General features: G+C 38.0%; 2 protein-coding genes across 7 annotated transcripts in view; one reads left to right on the forward strand and one right to left on the reverse strand.

Annotated features, from left to right (window-relative positions):
* The window catches only part of RPA1 (replication protein A1), a 52704-nt gene extending 39905 nt beyond the window's left edge, over nt 1-12799 (reverse strand). The window contains exons 1-4 of one of the 2 annotated variants that reach the window (XM_081270236.1): nt 12650-12799; nt 7512-7562; nt 6187-6265; nt 5430-5538 (exon numbers count right to left, since the gene is read on the reverse strand). In XM_081270236.1, the coding sequence (XP_081126362.1) occupies nt 5430-5538; nt 6187-6265; nt 7512-7562; nt 12650-12682 (272 nt within the window). In that variant the 5' untranslated portion in view covers nt 12683-12799. Of the gene's footprint in view, nt 1-5429; nt 5539-6186; nt 6266-7511; nt 7563-12649 lie in introns of those variants that run through there. The other variant, XM_081270237.1, reaches the window with a different exon arrangement.
* A 145-nt stretch (nt 12800-12944) lies between these two features.
* SMYD4 (SET and MYND domain containing 4) overlaps nt 12945-20629 on the forward strand; it is a 55933-nt gene continuing 48248 nt past the window's right edge. For 2 of the 5 annotated variants that reach the window (XM_081270228.1, XM_081270232.1), the window contains exons 1-2: nt 12948-13276; nt 14220-14365. In XM_081270228.1, coding sequence (XP_081126354.1) covers nt 14232-14365 — 134 coding nt within the window. In that variant the 5' untranslated portion in view covers nt 12948-13276; nt 14220-14231. Of the gene's footprint in view, nt 13277-14219; nt 14366-20629 lie in introns of all 5 variants that reach the window. The other 3 variants (XM_081270230.1, XM_081270229.1, XM_081270231.1) reach the window with 3 other exon arrangements.

The following is a 20629-nucleotide window of genomic DNA, read 5'->3' on the forward strand; positions in this document are numbered from 1 at the left end:
AAATTTTTTTTTAAATTTTAATATTTATTTTTTAGTTATTGGCGGACACAACATCTTTGTTTGTATGTGGTGCCGAGGATCGAACCCAGGCCGCACACATGCCAGGCGAACGCGCTACCGCTTGAGCCACATCCCCAGCCCCACTTAAAAAATTTTTAAACTAAACACAGTGTGAAACTTTGAAATGTTTAGTTCAACTTCCTAACCACAATAAAATCATCAAAATTAGGAAATTAAGCTGGGTGCAGTGGTGCATGCCTGTAATCCCAGTGACTGGGGAGGCTGAGGCAGGGGGATCACAGTTTCAAAGCCAGTCTCAGCAATGGCAAGGCACTAAGCAACTCAGTGAGACCCTGTCTCTAAGTAAAAATTAAAAAAAAAAGGGCTGGAGATGTGGCCCAGTGGTCAAGTGTCCCTGAGTTCAATCCCTGGTACCAAAAAAAAAAAAAGGAAATTAATATTCATACTTCCATCTAATCCCCATAACCCACTCCAATTTCATCAATTGTTTCAATCATGCCCTTTTTTTGTGGGGGGGAGGGTGACTAGGGATCTAACCAATGGGTACTCTACCACTGAGCTACACCCCCAGCCTTTTTCAGTTTGAGACAGGTTTATCAAATGGGACCCTCCTGCCATAGCCTCTTAAGAGGCTGGGACTACAGGTGAGCACCATCCTGCCCAGTTGGATGATGCCCTTAATAGCAAAAAGATCTAGTTACATTTAATTATCACACCTCTTTAAACTCCTTCAATCTGTAAGTTTGTAAATTTTTCTTTTACTTTCAAGTTTGAAATTCTGAAGATCAAAGATCAGTTATTTTGTAAATATCCCTCACTCCTCGGAGGCTTCCTCATAATTGGATACAAATTATATACCTTTGGCAAGAATATGACAGAATAGTCTCTGAGTTACTACTGTACTCTATTAAGTAACACATGATGTTCACTTGTTGCATTACTGGCAATTTTATCACTGACATTAGAATATGTCAGGTTTCTTCCCTGTTAAAATTTCTTTCTAGGGCTGGGATTGTGGCTCAGTGGTAGAGCGCTTGCTTGTCTAGCACAGGTGAGGCCCTGGGTTCCCCAACACCACATAAAAATAAATAAATAAAGATTTTTAAAAAATATATAATGTCCACCTATAATTAATATATATATTTTTAAAAATTACCTTTTAGCTGAGCACAGTGGCACACACCTGTAAACCCAGCAACAGGGGCCTGAGGCAGGAGGATCACAAGTTTGAGGTCAGCCTCAGGAACTCAGCAAGGTCCTAAGTAATTTAGGAGATTCTCTCAAAATAAGAAATTTTAAAAAAAGGGCTTGGGATGTAGCTCACTAGTAGAGCACTTCTGGATTCAATCTCCAGAAATTAAAAAAAAAAAAAACACTTTTCTGTTTTTAATTAATAGTTATGTTGTTAAGAGGTACTTTAATTCTATAAATATCTTCTTATCAAATCTTCACCCACTTGTTTTAGTATTTGTTGTAGGTTGAATAATGATTCCACAAAACAAACCCACATCCTAATTCCTGGAACCTGTGAATGTTACCTGATATGGCAAAAGGGGACTTGGCAAATGCAACTAACTTGAGGGCTAAAATGAGAAGATCATCATAGAAGGGTCATAAATGCAATCACAAGTATCCTCATAAGAGGGAAACTGAGAATTGACAGGCCAAAGAGAAGGCAATATGACAATGGTGGCACAGACTGGAATGATGCAGCCATAAGTCAAGAAATGCCAGCAGCCACAAGAAGCTGGAAGAGTCAAGGACTGCATTCTCCCAAAGCTTCCAGATGGAACACACAGTCTGCTGACACTAGTGAAACATCTCAACTTCTGGACTCCAGACAAAATAGTTTGTTGTTTTGTTATTATTTGGTAAGTTTCTATTGCTTTAAAGCACCAAATTTGAGGTAGCAGCCACTAGAAACTTAACCAGCACTTATCATGCATCAGTCATTACCATGATGGTAGCCAAATGCTGATTTTCTAATTATATAATTCTTTCTTCTTTTGTAAGATGGCAGTCTGTTATAAGAAAAATCTTTCTATTCCAATCACATACATACATTCATTTATCCAGGATTTATGAATTCCTATTTCCTCCAATAGGCTTAAGTCTGTTACTATCTTGATTTTTAAGTTGTCCCAATTTGGCAATTTTAAGGCCCTGACACCAGTTTCTGTCATTTTGACATGACTTCCTCACTCTTCTAGAATAATAAGATATTTTAGGATCATCTTAGAATTTTCAAGCCTGCCAATCACATAAAAGCAAAACACATACAATTATGTATAGTACACAATTCCTGATAATAATAACAACTATATTACTAAGTTTACGTATTTACTATACTTTAAAAAAATTTTTTTAGTTGTTGACGGAGCTTTATTTTATTCATTTATTTATATACAGTGCTGAGAACTGAACCCAGTGCCTCACACTTGTGAAGCAAGCCCTCTGCGGCTGAGCCATGACCCCAGCCCCTATGTACTATACTTTTTATTGTTAGAATGTACTCCTGATTACTAGAGAAATAAGTTAAATCTAAAACAGTTGCCATGCTATGCTAGCAGCAGCTTCATTCTTTTCATGTTTGTATCTCTTGACTGCACCAAGAAGCCACTCCAACGATGACCTCTCCCATCTAGGCTTGTGTAAATGTACTCTATGATGTTCACACAATGACAAAATTACCTAAATGCATTTCTCAGAACAACCTCAGTCATTCTTTTTTCTTATTTGTGATGCTCGGGATTAAACCCAGGGCCTCCTGCATACAATCTACCACTGACCTACATCCCTAGCCCTGAAGTATCACAATCTTCAAGTGACATGATTAAAACTTTCAACTTAGAATTCGACACCTGATAAAACCAGCTTAACCAAAAGTCAAAATAAAGACATTTTTACATAATAGTTTTACCATTCAAACTCTCCCTTTAAGTTTCTAAAAGATGTGCTTTAGAAATTGACCAAGTTGGGGGCTGGGCTGTAGCTCAGTGGCAGAGTGCTTGCCTAGCATGTATGAGGCACTGGGTTTGATCCTCAGCACTACATAAAAGTAAACCAATAAAATAAAGGCATTCTGTCCATCAACAACTACAAAAAAAAAAAAAAAAAAGAAAGAAAGAAAAAGATATTGACCAAGTTGGGCACAGCAGCACACATCTGTAATCCTAGTGATTAGAGAGGCAGAAACAGGAAGATTGCAAGTTGGAGGCCAGCCTTGGCAACTTAATGAGATCCTGTCTCAAAAACAAAACAAAACAAAACAAAGGTTGGGGATATAGTTCTGTAATAGAGCACCCTAGGGTAATAGAAGACCCTAGGGTTCAATCCTCAGCAATTAAAACAAAACAAAAAGAAAGAAAAGTTGAACCAAAAAGGAAGGAGTGTGGCTAAAGAGGCAAAGGTGAGCTTACAAAATATAAGCAACCCTCAATAGGTGCTGACTCTAGGAGAGAATAAAGTTAACTGGAGGAAATAAAAAACAAAGTTGAACCTTCAATCCAAACAAAGTCTTAAGACTTTTTTTTTTAAACCATGGTAAAAACACATAAAAATATGACATGCTTTAGAACCTATGTTCACTCAAATATAGATTTTTTTTTTTTTATTTAAGAATTACCCAGGGAAGCAGAAATAGAATATAAAGCTTACAAACCAGTAGGGGAAAAAGGAGGAAACTCAGTCAATCCCAGACAGGAAGAGAGAAAAATTAAAACAAACAAACAAAATACAGAAATATAAAATTAGAAAAAAAAGAATCAACACCAATTAAATCTCAAGTTGAATTTTATACCTATATGCTATTTATAAAAGTCATTCAAAATTTACAACAGAAAGGTTAAAAGTTAAAAGAAGGATAAGCTGGGTGTGGTGGCACAGCCTATATAATCCTATCGTCTCAGTATGCTGAGGCAGGAGGATCACAAGTTTGAGGCCAGCCTCAGCAACTTAGCAAGGCCCTAAGCAACTTAGCGAGACCCTGTCAAAATAAAAAATAAAAAAGTAGAGAGATTGAGGTGTGGCTCAGTGGTTAAGCACCCCTGGATTAAATCCCTAGTACCCCCCAAAAAGAAAAAAAAACAAATACAAGAAGGATAAAGATACACCTAACAGAAATAAATTGAAAAGCTGCTTGGAAATATACAGATAATTTAACATACACTGATATATCCTTAGTCATATGGGATTGCTTGTCATTTTTGCATCTCGTGTGTTTTGGTTACATCTTGTAATTGAAAAACTAGACAGGAAAATAGTATATAAAGCAGCTCCCCTGTAAAATGAATCATTTAGTAAAAGGAATAAGTTTTGTTCCCCACTGTACTTCTAGCATATAACATCTACTTGGGAGGCTGAGGCAGGAGAAGCACAAGTTTCAAACCCAGCCTCAGCAACTTAGCAAGACCCTGTGTCAAAATTTTTTTAAAAATGCAAAAGGCTGGGGCTGGGGATGTGGCTCAAGCGGTAGCGCGCTCGCCTTGCATGCATGCGGCCCGAGTTCGATCCTCAGCACCACATACCAACAAAGATGTTGTGTCCGCCGAGAACTAAAAATAAATATTAAAAAAAAAAAAAAAATTCTCTCTCTCTCTCTCTCTCACTCTCTCTCCTCTCTCACTCTCTCTTTAAAAAAAAAAAAAATGCAAAAGGCTAGGGATGTTGCTCGTGGTAAAGTTCAATACTAGCACAAAAATAAATAAAATTAAAAAAAAAAAAAAAAAGACTCCAAAAAAAAGGGACATCATTAGGGCTGGGGCTGAGGCTCAGGAGTAAAGCGCTCACCTAGCACATGCGAGGCCCTAGGTTCGATCCTCAGCACCACATAAAAATAAATAAATAAAATAAAGGTATTAAAAAAAGGAATAACTTATGTAATTAAATATATCATTTTGTTGTAGTAAGTGACCTCTTCTCTTCATTAAAAGATACTAAAAACAGTGAAGAAATTAGAAATGAGGTTTGGTGCAGTGGCACAAACTTTAATCCCATCAACTCATGAGGTTAAGGCAGGAGGATCACAAAGTTTGAAGCCAGCCTGGGCAACTCAGCAAGACCCTGTCTCAAAATCTAAACAAATAAATATAGAGAGCTGGGGGGTGTAGCTCAGTGGTACAGAATCTCTGGGTTCAAAGCCCAGTATCAAAAAAAAAAAAAAAAAAAAAAAAAAAAAAAAAGAAAGAAAGAAAACGAAATTAGAAAAAAATTGTAGTTATGAATTCTGCTTTGATCTGCTCTGAGATTTCCGATTTGTTGCCATATTTCTCTTGATACCACATTTTAGACACCTGAGCTCAAACTCATTACTGCCTTTTAAAAATTCCTAATTGAATTTTGGCATCTAATAAAATTCTCTGTTCAAACTCCATTCTATAATAAAATAAAACAGAAAACATAACACATACCTTCCATCTTTCAGAGTGTTAACAATAAATCGGTTAATTTGGCAAATACAATTACTGGACAACCGTTCTTCCTCAACAAGAGGGTTCAACTGTGTTGCCAACATAAAAGCTGCAAAGCACAAAGATTACTTTAGCCTCTAAAACAATTCAGTCTTAAGAATCTGAAAGCTAATTACAAAGAAAAAGAATGACTTAAATATGGTCCTATTCAAGGACTAATCAGATTCTGCCTACTCAAAAACAGTATAATCAACTATGTGTTCAACATCTGCTGCTATTCTTAAATGTATATATTTCTTAAAGGGCCAAAATTAATTTTTTTCATCATTTAGGTTTCTTGACAAAAACTAAAAAAGTCTTTTCTAGGTCTTTCACATTGTAACTAGAGATAGCAAGCCCATATTCTGAAAATTCTTTCCTGTCTTCCTTTTAAAGCTTCCTACACAGAAATAAAATCCCCAAAAATGCAAGTATAGGACAGCTAACCCATCACAGTCACTAAATGTCAATATCATCCTTAGGGAAATTAATCAAAGAAAACATAGAGCACCAGTTAGTGAAAATTAATTAAGCCAAGTGGCAGCTTTCCACTACATCCAGTCTATTGTTAGAACACTCTCCAAGAGCTGCAATTCTGAATAAAGTGCACAGTCAAGCAAATGCTGACTTCAGGAAGGTGCTAAAATATTGAAATCTAAGTACTAGTTGTACTTTTATTATTTAAATACAAATTCTTAGATTTATATATCATACTCACATGACAGAGTGTTCAATCCATCACTCATAAGCAGTCGATAGCGTGGTGGACTATTCCCTGTTGTGATGGGACGGATGTTCTAGGACAGAAAACTTGATTCATTAGCCAGATTTGCTGCCCAATCCCCAAAGATAAGTAAACCTTAGTGGTAGGACAGTGGGTTTGCCATTAGTTCAACATAAAATGAGGGGCTGGGGTTGTGGCTCAGTGATAGAGTGCTTGTCTACCACATGTGAAGCACTGGGTTCAACCCTTAGTATCACATAAAAATAAACAAATAAAATAAAAGTATTGTATCTATCTTCAACTAAAAATATTTTTTTTTAAAAAAAGAAGATGATAAGATTCTCATTCTCTTGCCACTTAAACCTAAACAAAAGAAAAACTAGATTAGATGATTTTCCCACCAACCTCTCTCCTCAAACACAATACAGACCAGAATAAAATGAACTGCCAATACTTCTGTTTTCCCTCTTCCCTAACTAAAATTTGGCTGAAAATCATCCCCAAAATAATAATAATTTTAAAAAACAAGGTACCTAGTTTATACAAGATAATATATAGGAAACATGCTAAAAATAATAAATAAAAATTTAAAAAATCCTTGAACTGCAGGGGCTTACAATTGGGATGGAGATGGAAGCAGAAAGACACATGCAATAAATGCACCTAACGATATGGGGCAGAGCTGATACATTTACTTGAACTTGAAGTTCATTTTAGGTATCTCTCTGCAGGTTACACATAAGGCAGATTTAAACAAGATAAACCTAAAAGCAAAGTGACAAGTAAGAATTGTACTAATGTATTACAGTCATTGACCAACCATGGAAAAGAACATAGACACAAAGCATTAAATCTGAACCCCCCAAAGGTTTAACTTTAGCTCACATAATTTAAAAAAAAAAAAGGCCTGGTTCCTTTCCCAGGTATGATGTGGACTGGCCTACTTTTTTTTTTTTTTTTTTTTTTGCAGTGATGGAAAGAATTTCCTGAAGTGGACAAATCTGTATGTTCTTCATCAAACATATTTAACGAGTCTAAAAAATGTTCAACATCCTGGGCTGGGATTGAATGTTCAACATCCTGGGCTAGGCAGGGGTAGAGCACCTGCCTAGCATGTGTGAGGCACTGGGATCAATCCTCAGCACCACATAAAAATAAGTGAAATAAAGGTATCATGTCCATCTGCAAATAAAAATATTTTTTTATAAAAATTCAACATCCTGAATTGGAAAAAAATTTCTCCAAGACCTTACTGGAACAAATGGCAAAAGACTATATAATAGCTAAAGGGAAAGAAAATTACATACAGAGGTACTTACAATGACCTGCAGAATAGGTTTTATGGATGTATCTCCCTGTTGCATTATGGCCTGAAAGAGTAAAAACAGATTGTAAGATATGCACTCAAATCACCATTAAAAACCAACATATTTTTTACAGTTTGGTATATGGAATAAACTACACATAATATTGTTGTAGGAATATGTAGGGCATGGTGGTACATGCCTGTAATCCCAGCAAAATTGAGTCAGGAAGATTTTCAAGTTCAAGGCCAATCTCAGCAATTTAGTGAGACCACAAGCAACTTATTGAGACTCTATCTCAAAATACAAAATAAAAAGGGTTGGGGATGTGACTCAATGGTAAAGTGCTTCTGGGTTTAATCACCAGTACCAAAAAACAAAACAAAAAGAAGTCAGAGTCAGTCATTTGAAAAATCTAATTTATCACTCTGAACAAATCACAGGAATGCCTGTTTTCAAAGAAAACAACAAATAGTATCTGTTGCCAAAAGTAAAAGTGTTTCCTTGTAAAAATCAGAACTTTTGAATATTTACATTCACTACTATCAACTTTAAAGTTTCACAATACTTTTCTCATGAAATCACTGGTAATGTTAATGAATTTGAGTTTTTGATATAGTGAAATACATCAACATTTGGAAGACCTGCATAATGTAATGAGCTAATATTTCCCAAATGACTAATACATGTTAAAAATAACACAAAGGGGGGTGGTGGTGGCTGGGGTTGTGGCTCAGAGATAGAGCACTCACCTAGCATGCGTGAGGTACTGGGTTTGATCCTCAGCACCACATAAATAATAAAGGTATTGTGTCTATCTGCAACTAAACACACACACACACACACACACACACACACACACACACACATGGAGTTCAGTGTGGTAACACATCCCTGTAATGTCAGCTACTCCAGAGGTTGTGGAGGATTCAAAGTTTGAGGCCAGCCTGGATGTAGCTCAGTAGTAGAGCAGCTGGGTTCAATCTCCAGCATCACCAAAAAAAAAAAAAAAAAAAGAGAGAGAGAGAGAGAGAGAGAGAGAGAGAGAGAAAGAGGGGGACAGAGAAAAAAAGAAAGAAAGGGCCATAAAAGGATATTAAAACACTCCTCCCTTTTTCAATTACATTATCTTGTGTGAGGCCAGATTTCCTTCATATAATTCAAACCAAACTAGACTGAATGCAGAAGTGGATATGAAAACCTACATATCATGTTTTCTACCAAGTGCCAGATTAATGAGGTGTACAAAAATGTAAAACATACCACTTTTTCACTATTTTTGTTTTGAAATGTTTTTCACTAAATGTTACTTGTGTTAATGGATGACTGTACTATTATTTTAAATAAGTAAACATTTTTAAACATCTTGGTTATAATTTCAAATTATAAATATTACAAATATAAACCAAAAAAAAAAAAAAACCCCAAAACACAAACTCCCAGTGGGCCTCAATGATTTTTAAGAGTCTAAAAATGATTCTAGGGCTGGGGCTATAGCTCAATGGCAGAGCACTTGGCTAGCACGAGTGAGGCACTGAGTTAGATCCTCAGCACCACTTAAAAATAAACAAATAAAATAAAGGTACCTGTCCATTTCCAACTACAAAATAAATTTTAGGGAAAAAAAAAAAACGGTTCTAACAAAATTATGGATTAAATGTTTGTTTTTTAAATATTTATTTTTTAGTTGTAGTTGGACACAATACCTTTATTTCATTTATTTTTATGTGGTGCTGAGGATTGAACCCAGGACCTCACACATGCTAGGCGCATGCTCTACTATGAGCCACAACCCCAACCCCTGAATTGAATGTTTGTGACTTCCCAAATTGATATGTTGAAACCCTATTCTCCAATATGATTGCATTAGGTAAAGCCACCGGGAAGCAACTAGTTTTAAATGAGGTCATAAGCATGGAACAACCCTCCCGCAATGGGATAAGAGACCAGTGCTCTCTTCCTGCAAAAGCACAGACATCTATGAACATATAGCAAGATGAAAGCAGTCTAAAAGCCAAGAAGTGGGCTCTAACCAAGAATCAAACCTACTGGTACCTTGATCTTGGACTCCCAGTCTCCAGAAATGGAAAAAAAAAAAAAATAGTGTCTGTTTAAGCCATCAGGACTATGGTATTTTTTTATAGTAGCCCCAGCTGACTAAGAAGATACACAGTCCAAGAGTAAAGAATACAGCTAGTCATCAATAGAGATAAATATGAATCAAGAAATAAAATACATAAATAATCCAAAAGTCAGGAAACCTAAAAACAAAAAAACCAAATAGAAAACAAGCAGCAACACAAAAAATTTAAAACCTAAATATATAATTATATTAGGTGTAAGTGGTTTGAGCATTCCAACTAAATGGCAGAAATTGTCAGAATGAATTATTTGCTGTCCACAAGAAAGGCAATTTAAACATAAAAAGACAAATTAAAAGTCAAACACTGGGCCGTGGTGGTGCATGCCTGTAATCCCAGTGGCTTGGGAGGCTGAGGCAGGAGGATCACAAGTTCAAAGTAGCCTCAGCAAAAGCAAGGTGCTAAGCAACTCAGTGAGACCCTGTCTCTAAAGAAAATACAAAATAGGGCTGGGGATATGGCTCAGAGGTTGAGTGCCCCTGAGTTCAATTCCCAGTACCCCCCCCAAAAAAAAAGTCAAACATTGGGCAACGCACAGTAGTACAGGCCTGTAATCAGAAACTTGGGAGGTTAGGCAGAAGGATGGCAAGTTTAAGGTCAGCTTGAGCGATTTAGCAAGACTCTCAACTCTGTCTCAAAATAAAAAATAAAAAGGGCTGGGAATGTAGCTCATTGGGAGAGCAACCCTGGGTTCAATCCCTAGTACCCGTTCCAAAAAACTATGAAAATGAGTACCACTTTGTCTTTCCCGATTTGTCTTAAAGTCTCAAGGCAATAGCTATAAATTAAATGAGGACTACCATTTGTGATCACTTCCCAGGCTTCACAATTTATTCAAATAATCACTTGACTCTTGAAGGGCACAGAAAGTTATATTAACTAAATAAACAAAAATGTAAACATACATATATAATTATTTATAATAGGAAACATACACTAAACATTTACTATATCAGGCACCACCTGTAATCCCAGCAACTAGAGGCTGAGGCAGGAAGATTGCAAGTTTGGTAAAGCTTTTGGTAAAGCCTCAGCAGTTTACCATGTATCAGGCAGCAGGCTAAGCACTTTAAAATGTAATAACATGGGCTGGGGATATAGTTCAGTTGACAGAGTGCTTGCCTTGCATGCACAAGGCTATGGGTTCAATCCCTAGCACCACACACACAAAAAAGTAATAATGCACTTAATCCTCCCACTAATCTTACAAGTAATAGGTATCATTTCCCTTGTTTTACAGGAAAGGAAAAGAGGTTAGTATCTAGCCCAAAGTCACACATCTTATAAGCAAATAAAGAGAAATTAAGGTCTCAAAGTAAAGACATTTAAGCCAGCTGTGGTGGTGCATGCCTGTAATCTCAGTGGCACAGGAAGCTGAAGCAGTAGGATTGCAAGTTCAAAGCCAGCCTCAGCAATTTAGCAAGGCCCTTAGCGACTCAAGAAGACTGTCTCAAAATTAAAAAGGCTGGGGATGGGCTAGGGTTGTGGCTCAGTGGTAGAGCGCTCGCCTCGCACGTGAGAGACCCTGGGTTCTATCCTCAGCACCACATAAAAATAAACAAAAATAAAGATATTGTGTCAATGTATAACTAAAAAAAAAATTAAAAAAAAAAAGGCTGGGGATGAGAGTTGGGGACTGAGGTTGTGGCTCAGTGGTAGAGCGCTTGCCTAGCATGTGTGAGGCACTGGGTTCGATTCTCAGCACCACATATAAACAAATAAATAAATAAAGGTCCATCAATAACTAATAATAAAAATTTTAAAAAAAAGGACTGGGGATGTAGCTCAGTGGTTAAGCCCCTGGGTTCAACCCCTGGTACCCAAAAAAAAAAAAAAAAAAAAAAAAAATTATTCGTTTAGTAAGGAAAGTCAAATGAAGACTTTCCTGAAACAGTAATTGATCTGAATTTGAACATTATGTTAGCTAGTGAGGTAGGAGTCGAGAACAATCCCAGGCAGAAGAAAAAGAATGATCAGGGCACTGAGAGAAGGCAAAGGTAGACAGTATACAGGCTAGATGGGAATGGTGGGAGCACGGTATGCCAAGTGAGAGCAGCCGGGGCAAGAAATGATGGTGCCAGTGTGGGTGGAGAAAAGTCAATGGGCTTAAAAGATCTATATGGAGATAAAATACACTTCACTTAGTAATGAACTGGGCAACCAGAGTGATGAAGAATGTAGAAAGAATGACTCCTCCATTTCCTGCTAGCATAACTTTCTAAAGGTATCTATCATTCGCTGAGACAAGTACATCAAGAGGTCCCCTTATGTAATGCATTTGCTGAATTTGAGATGGCTTTGAGAATCAAGAAGGCAGACAGACTACAGAAGCTCGTCTTTTAGAGTAAAGGTGGCTGGCACAAAGGAATTAGTGCGACTGACATCTAGATGGCAATGAAATTACCCAGGGAGAAGAGGGCGTAGAGGGAATCTGGAGTGAACAGAAATTTACAAAAAGAGGCCTACAAATACGATGGGAAAGACTAGCTGAGCCACAGAACCCAGAAGACGACAGTGTTAGCAAAAGGCAGCACGGATCAATACAGGCCCAAACAATTCTGAGTATTCATCTAAGTCGAAATTTGAAAAGCGGCTGTCGAACTTGGCGACTTGGACGGGTAACTTTCGCCAGTTTTCTATAGTGATCAGATGGCTGTCTGATTGGAGAGGGCTATAGGAGGTACGGAAATGAAATAGGGGAAAGGAACAACTCTACGAAAGTTTGGGTGTGGATGGGGGAAGAGTTGGAGACAATGTGGCCGCAGGTGGACGATGGGGGGGGTCGTTTGTTTTGTTTTCTTAATTAGAAAAGTGAGCCTGTTTAAAAGACAAGGAAAAAATCCTTTCAGGAAGCAGAGAGAGAGACCCTAGGCTGTCCTCCCCACGGTCCTCCATTTCTCCCCCTCCAGCGTTCCTTCCCCATAGCCTGCGGCTTCCTCCCGCTCCGCTCCCCACAGCTCCGGGCCTACAGCCTCCCGAAGCCACCGGCTCGGTTTCCTGATGTCTTCTCACCGCAATGGCCCCCTCGCTTAAGGGTCCAACCATGGTTCCAGGGCTCTAACTCCCGCGCTCGCGCTCCTCGGCTCCCCAACTTCACTACCGGGGTCCCGCGGGCTGTGCAGCGATTGGCTGGAGAAACTGTGCGCGCCACTCCCGCCCCCGACGTGTGCGCGACGCTAGGGCGGGCCTAGGCGCCGAGCAGCCATCGTATTGGTCGAGGCTCGATGGGCGGTCCACATGATTCGCCCGTGGTTGGGTCCGAGGCCAGGTGGCGGAATGGCGGGTCCTGGGGGTGAGGCACGGAGCCAAATTGCGCGCGCAGTGATTGGCGGGAGCCCCTGAAGGCGCCGGCGCCCTCTTCCAGGTCCTTTCGCAGCGGGGTTTCGGAAGCGTACCCGCCAAGGCCTCTGGCCGATGGGCCGCAGGGTAGCCCAGAGAATAGAGTTGTTTTCTGATAACTGTTCTAAATATAGTCAAAGCAGTGACCTGGTTCTTTCGGCAACCCACTGCAGGCCTCCCGCCCGTGCCAGGCCCAGAGCTTGGCACCGTGGGATCCCTGAAGGTAAAGAAGCCTCAGATGTGAGCACAGTCTGTTTGGGGAATTTCTACCCAGAGGAGCCCACACTCAGGGTAGACAAGGTATGGGCCCCCAGTGTGATGCATCACAGGTGGAAAATTAGGAAGGCAATCCAGACGAAGTGCCATTTGAACCGAATCCAGTAAGTGTGGGTATTTGCCAGGTGGACTCCAAGTGACTGTGGATTCTGGAAGAACAAATGGCCTATGCAAAAACATTGGAGACAGGAAATTACCTGGCAAGCCTGGGAATAACAATGAGTAGCTCAGTATGGTAGGATACTGAGGAAGAGGAGAATTAGAAAGTAAGCCAAAGATCAAATAATGACGAATTTGTAGTGGGTTTCCCTGTATGCTAGGAGGAACGAATTGACAGAGGACTGAGGTCTCTCCCAATGTGTGGAGTAGATTTCAAAGGGAATCCTCCAATGAGCTGTGAGTGGCATAGGCCTGTGATCCCAGTTACTCAGGAGGCTGAGGCAGGAGGATCACAGATTCAAAGCCAACCTGGGCAATTTAGCCAGAGACAGACAGACAGACACACACACACACACACACACACACACACACACACGATGGTGAGAGCTTTGATGGAAAGAATGATCTGGAGATTGAAGCAGAAAACTGATTTATGGAGAGATATATTTAACCTAATAGTTGCTAGTGTGAGTGCAAAATAAAATCTGGAGTGACTTGGGCAACTAGGGAAGATGGAAATTAAAAAGGACTGGGATGGTAGCTATCTACTGTTATCTGATTGTCTTTGTATAACCACTACCTACCATAATTCCTGGAACAAAGTAGGCTTTTGATAAATGTTTCTGACTGAGTTTGTTGAGTGGATTGGCATGACAAAATATTGATCCTTCTTTAGCATATGAACAATTACAGTAGAAGACCATAAGAATCGATTTTGTTGCTTTACATTTGCTTGGATGAAATCTTGATTTTCTAGAATTATGCATTTGTAGAAATCTAAATTCTTCATTTCTTACTCACTTTACAGACCTGAAATAGAATGGATCTGCCTGTGGATGAATGGAAATCATACTTATTTCAGAAGTGGACTTTACTCCCGAAGTCTGTTCAGGTCACCATTTCCAAAGCAAAGACTTTGAGTGATATCTTTCTTCACTCCTCTTCGCTTCTTCAGTAAGTGAATGGAAGCTTTAACCAGGGAAGTTTCAATCTGAGAAATGTTCTCTTTTGTCATTTGCTGTGAAGTAATATTTCTTTGATGGAAAGGTTAAATAACTTCAGATTTATGTATTTTAGGGAATTTAGCAGTTCTTGCTGTTGTGGTAATTTATTGAACATAGAAAACTAATTGATGTGAGTTTGGGGAGAAGAGTAACATGATCTGATTATATTTTAAAACAGAGATTAGCAAAACTACAGCCCAAAAGGTAAATCTATCCCACTTCCTGTTTTGTGTAGCCCACAACTAGTAATGGTTTTTACAGATAAACAGTTGCAATTGATTTGATGATAAGAAACACAGGCTTTGTACACTAAGCAAAATGGTGCCCATTAAAAAAAAAAAAAGAATTTCAGTTTTTGCAATAGTAGACCTGAATTATAAAAAAAATTGTTATCTATTATAATTATATTTTGAATTTTGTCAATAAAAAGGTTTGGGAAATTTATTTTTGTTATGTAATACCTTTGTAAGAGCTTTGATTTTGTCTCTTGGCTCACAAAGCCTAAATATTTATTCTCTGGCCTGTACCAAAAAAGTTTGCTGATCGTTGTTTTAAAGGAATACTCTGACTGCTGAGTTGAGAATAGACAGGAGAGTAGCAAGGGTGGGAGCAGAGAGGACTGGAGGGCAGTTGTATTCACCCAGGTGAGAGACAAGATGATGATAACTAGGGCCAGAGTGGCAGTTGTGGGGAAGGGGAGAAGCAACTGGATTCTGAGGTATATATTTAATAGCTTTCCTGACAGGTGGAATGTAGTATGTTAGAGAATATAAAAAGCAACACTCTGGAAGTAGAAGAATGACATTGTCATCATTAGGGAAGGCTACAGAGGTGGCTGTTTCAGGAAGAAAGACGAGGGCTTCATATTGGAGTTTTAGATATCTAGTAGACTCCCTCAGCTAAGAATGTTTTGTTTTGTTTGTTCGTTTTACAGATTACATTTGCAATTGGTGATATCTAAATGAATGTGGAGTTTAGGAGAAATGCCTGGGGTAGAGATACAAATATGAAAGTTGAGCCAAGTGCGCTGGTGCACGCCTTTAATCCCAGCAGCTCAGGAACCTGAGATAGGAGGAGCATGAGTTCAAAGCTAACCTTAGCAATTTAGCAAGGCCCTAAACAACTCAGTGAGACTATGTCTCTAAAAATAATTAAAAAAAAAAAAAAAGGGCTGGGGATGGGGCTGGGGATGAGGCTTAGTGAATGCCCTGTCTTCAGTATATATACATACACACACATACACACACACACACACACACAAATATTAATGTTGAACATGGCTTTAAGAGCCGTGAATCTGGATAAGTTCACCAAGCAAGAAGGTATAGATACTTATTGCATATGATACACTTTGATATTTTCCCTTCTACTTATCTCATTTTAAAAATGCTAATCAGGACCCACTAAATTAATTTCATGACCCACTGAGTCATGACCTATAGTTTGAAAAATAATATCTAAAGCTCTACAGGATCTGTGGATTTCCTTTGCAGAACTTCCAAAAATAGAAAACTGCTGGTAAAACTTTGGAAAATAGATAGCTGTCCCAATACAGTTTATTCACAGCAAAATGTAATAATCAATGAGAATTGACAGCAATATAAATTAAAGAAGAGATTTCCTGGTTGTTTAATATTGAATTCCTTAAGACTCCAGCATGGGTTTTCTTTCCTGTTTACTGTATTCTCAACTGAGGTGGTCACATTCACACCTATGACTTCAGTTATCTCCTGTATACTGATCACCTTTAAAATCATTATCTCTAGCCCTTACCTCTGTTCTGAGACTCAGATATCTGAATCCAACTGACTACTTGAAAGTCTCAAAGATACTTAAAATCCAGCTGGGTACTGTGCTGTATGCCTGTAATCCCAGTGGCTTTGGAGGCTGAGACAGGAGGATCACAAGTTCAAAGCCAGCCTCAGCAAAAGCAAGGCACCAAGCAACTCAGTGAGAACCTATTTCTAAATAAAATACAAAATAGGGCTGGGGATGTAGCTCAGTGGTCAAGTGTCCCTGAGTTCAATTACAAATACCCTCCCCCAAAAAGATACTTAAAATCCAGTGTATTCAAAACCAAACTCAGGATCCCACCCTCAAAATTATATTCTCTTTCAGTGATTCCTGTATTAGTGAATTGCATTAGCTTGTTTTCATTCATTATATTCAACAAGAAACCTAAGAGCCATTCCATATTAAACACTGAACTCATGATCTTCTCCCATGCTATGTCATATCATCTTATGTAATCTCTTAATGAATTGCACTATATCTGTCCAGAAACCTAGGAGTCATGTCTAATCTTTCCCTTTCCCCTCACGTCCCATATTATTCTCAAATCTTGTCTATTGTAGTACTGTGAATGCTATTTTTCTTTGGCATATGTAATTTTGCTTCTGGATAGGATATGATGGATCACAGAAGGCAACATTCTCAATGCAATTAAAAATCTTTTATTTAATAAATGTTTTTAAAGACATAAGATAGCAATAAGAGCTAGAGGGACTAAAATTTCAGAGAGGGACAACTTCTTCCTAGGTGATCATTTTTTAGCATTTTCTTTCCTGGGATAATTTCAGGCCAAGGATCAGGCTGGACCCTAACAGAGGAACTGTCCTGGAGGAAATGGAAGCCAAAAGACTCTATCTCAAAAAATAAAAAGAACTGGGGGATAGCTCAGTGATAGAGTACCTCTAGGTTCAGTCTCCAGTATCCCAAAAAACAAAACAAAAAAACCTATATGTGCAAATGTACACAAAAGTGACCAATAATTAATCAGAAGAAAAATAAATAAATATTAGAAACAGACCAACTCATGTCCACATATAGGAGTTTGTAAGCAGGAATTTAAAATAACTATAATTAATATAGTTAAGAAAATAGAAGGCTGAGATATTGTGTCCATCTACAACTAAAAAAATTTTAAAAAGAAAATAGAGGAAAAATGGACAAAGTAGACAAAAAAAGATGTAATTCAATGAAATATTGGAATCCATAGAAAGAACAACAAGCCAGACTTGTGGCACACACCTCCAATCCCAACTACTCGGGAGGATCACTAGAACTCAAAACAGTTCAAGGCCAGCCTGGGCAACATAGTTAGATCCTCATCTCAAAACAACAATAAAAGATTCAGATGTACTTCTAGAACTGAAAAATACTCATTTTAATTTGAACACTTCTGATTATTAGTGAAATAATGCTATTTTTCTGACATAACCCATTTGTATTTCTTCTGTGAATTGGTTATTTGTGTTCTTTGCCCATATTTTCAATAGGTCATCTTTCTCTTATAAATGTATAGATCTTCATAAATCTGGCTATATGATTATTTGCTATATTTATTGTTAATTTTCCTCCTAGTCTGTTTTATCTTTTAGCCCTTTTTATTGTGTCTCACCATACAGTCAGCCCTCCATATCCATGGGTCCTATATCCATGGATTCACCAAACCTTGGATGGGAAACATTTGGGGGATCCCCAGAAAGTCCCAAAAAACAAAACTTGAATTGCGCCAAAAACTATACTTAATCCACACAAATGACATGATGTATGGCAAACCCTGCAGTAGCTTCCTGCCATTTCACAAAATCAAATCTCAATCTCTCTCCAGCACTCAGTGTTTGAGCATTGTTTGCTGCGTGTCTGGGCATCTTGCTCATGTAATATATAATTAGGCCTATGGTGTTTATCAGTCCTAAGATGTACAGAATTCTTTTTTCTTATCATAGTTCCCTAAAGCATATAGTGTAACAGCTATTTATAGAGCTTTTATGCTGTTAGATATTGTAAGTAATCTAGAGATGATTTAAAGCATAAGGAAGGATTGCATAGTTATATGCAAATACTACATCATTTGATATAAGATACTTGAGCACCTGCAGATTTTCTTATCTGCAGGGGCCCTGGAACCAATGCCCCTCAGGAAGCAAGGGATGACAGTATATAAATTATGTGTATTTGTTTTAGCGTTTATAGCTGGCATTTTTTTATAACTTTTTTTTTTTTTTTAGTTGTAGTTGGACACAACACCTTTATTTCACTTGCTTATTTTTGTATGTGGTGCTGAGGATCAAACCCGGGGTCTCGCACGCGAGAGGCAAGCGCTCTACTGCTGAGTCACAACCCCAGCCCCCTTTATAACTTTTATATTATGTGTCTTGCTTAGTTAGGGTGGTCTACTTTTCCTCAAAATTACAAAGCTTACAAAGCTACTGGATTTTCTCCTAATTTTTTTGGTAGTTTTATGCCTTTTTTTTTTTTTTTTTTTTTGGCCATACTTGGGATGGAACCTAGGGGTGCTCATCCCTTTCTTTTCTTTGTTTTTTTTTTTTTTTTTTGGAGAGAGAAGCCGGGGCCTGCAAGTTGCCCAGCTGGCCTCAAACTTGTGATCCTCCTGCCTCAGCCTCCTGAGTCACTGGAATTATAGGCATACACCACTACAAGCAGTTTATGCTTTACTTTAAAAAAATTTTTTTTTCTTTAGTTGTACATGGACAGTGCCTCACAAGTGCTAGGCAAGCGCTCTACCACTGAGCCACAACCCCAGGCCCTATGCTTTATTTATTTATTTAGTTGTAGATGGACACAATATCTTTATCTTTGTTTATTTATTTTTAGGTGGTGCTGAGGATCAAACCCAATGCCTCATGCTTGCAAGGCAATGCTCTACCACTGAGCTACAACCTCAGCCCACCCCTATGCTTTCTTTTAACTCTGTAATCCATCTGCAGCTTTGTAGAGATATAATTGAAAAATAAAAGTTATTATATATTTAAGGTATACAATATGAAATTATGATTCATGTACATATCTGTATGATGTGAAGGAATATTCTAAGTCCCCCCCATAAACAGTTTTTCCACAGCATTTATTGAATGGTCCAACCTTTCCCCAATGCTTCAAAATGCCGTACTTATTGAATCATTATTATATTTCTACTTACCATAACCAAAGGGTTTTAATTACCATGACTTTACAGTATCATTTCAGGACTCTGTTCAGTTTCAAGTAACCGAAACTCAGCTCAAATTATGAAACTGATAGCTATGAAACTAGGGTGTGCAAAAGCAGATCTATTTTCAGACTGGGTTGTTATCCGGAGGCTCAGAGGATTTCATCAGACTCCATATTTTTTCATCTCAGACTCTGCATCTGATGGATGCTGTAACTATTTGCAGCCTTGGACACACCCTGATTGCTAAATAGCTCCAAGGAAAGAGGCCATCTTTCTGGCATATTTCAGCAAAAGTTCTGAGTTGAGCTCAGAGTAACCTAACTGATCATATACAATAACATTCACATTCCTTCAAATACAGATGTGTGGTTCCCTCCAATTTCCAGACCCTATTGTGATGTTGAGGTCAATCCTACTTCAACCCAAGGAATGATTTGTCCACTGAGATTTGCCAGAGGTAGGAGGAAGAGCCACTAAAAAGCAGGGAACTTTGTAGTATAAATGTGACTTAGCTATCTGTTAAGCCAAGTTTCCCCACATATATACATAGTCATTGTGCTTTTCTAAGAATATCTTGACTATGGTATATGCATTTCCCCCATGTGAACTTTAGAATTGGTTTATCAAATTCCATAAAAAATGTCGTTGGGTTTTTGATTGGGATTGTGTTGAATTTATAGATTCATTTAGGGAGACCTGACATGTTTACAATATTAAATTTCTTCATCCAAGTAAAGAGTTGTCTTGCCATTTATTTAGGTTTTCTTTTATGTGCTTAAGTAAAGTTTTATAGTTTTCTTTATATAGGTCTTGCACATTTCCTGTTAGATTTATTCTTACTTTGTTGTAAGGTAATCCTCCCCCTCCCATAACATTCTCTAATTGGTGATTTGAAATGTAAATAAAAGAAATTCTTTATTATCTTAGAGCTGGCCACCCAACTGTACTTTCATGTTACTTCATCATTATTATTCTAATCCACTTGGAATATTTAGATTGAGTAACTATATCTGTAAATAGTTATCCTCCTTTTCAATATTTGTACCTCTTATTTTACTTTTTAATTTCATAGCATTAGTTCAACCTTTGGTACAATGTTGAATAGTTATAGCCATTTAGGACATTTACCATTGATTTGTGGTATATACCATTTAAGGCATACCATTCAGTTTAAGGAAGTTGCCCTATATTCTTTTTTTATGGGGTGCGGAACCAGGGATTGAACTCAAGGGCACTTCATCACTGAGCCACATCCCC

This window comes from Spermophilus citellus (assembly GCF_964194105.1).
Source record: "Spermophilus citellus genome assembly, chromosome: 17".
NCBI classification, from domain to species: domain Eukaryota; kingdom Metazoa; phylum Chordata; class Mammalia; order Rodentia; family Sciuridae; genus Spermophilus; species Spermophilus citellus.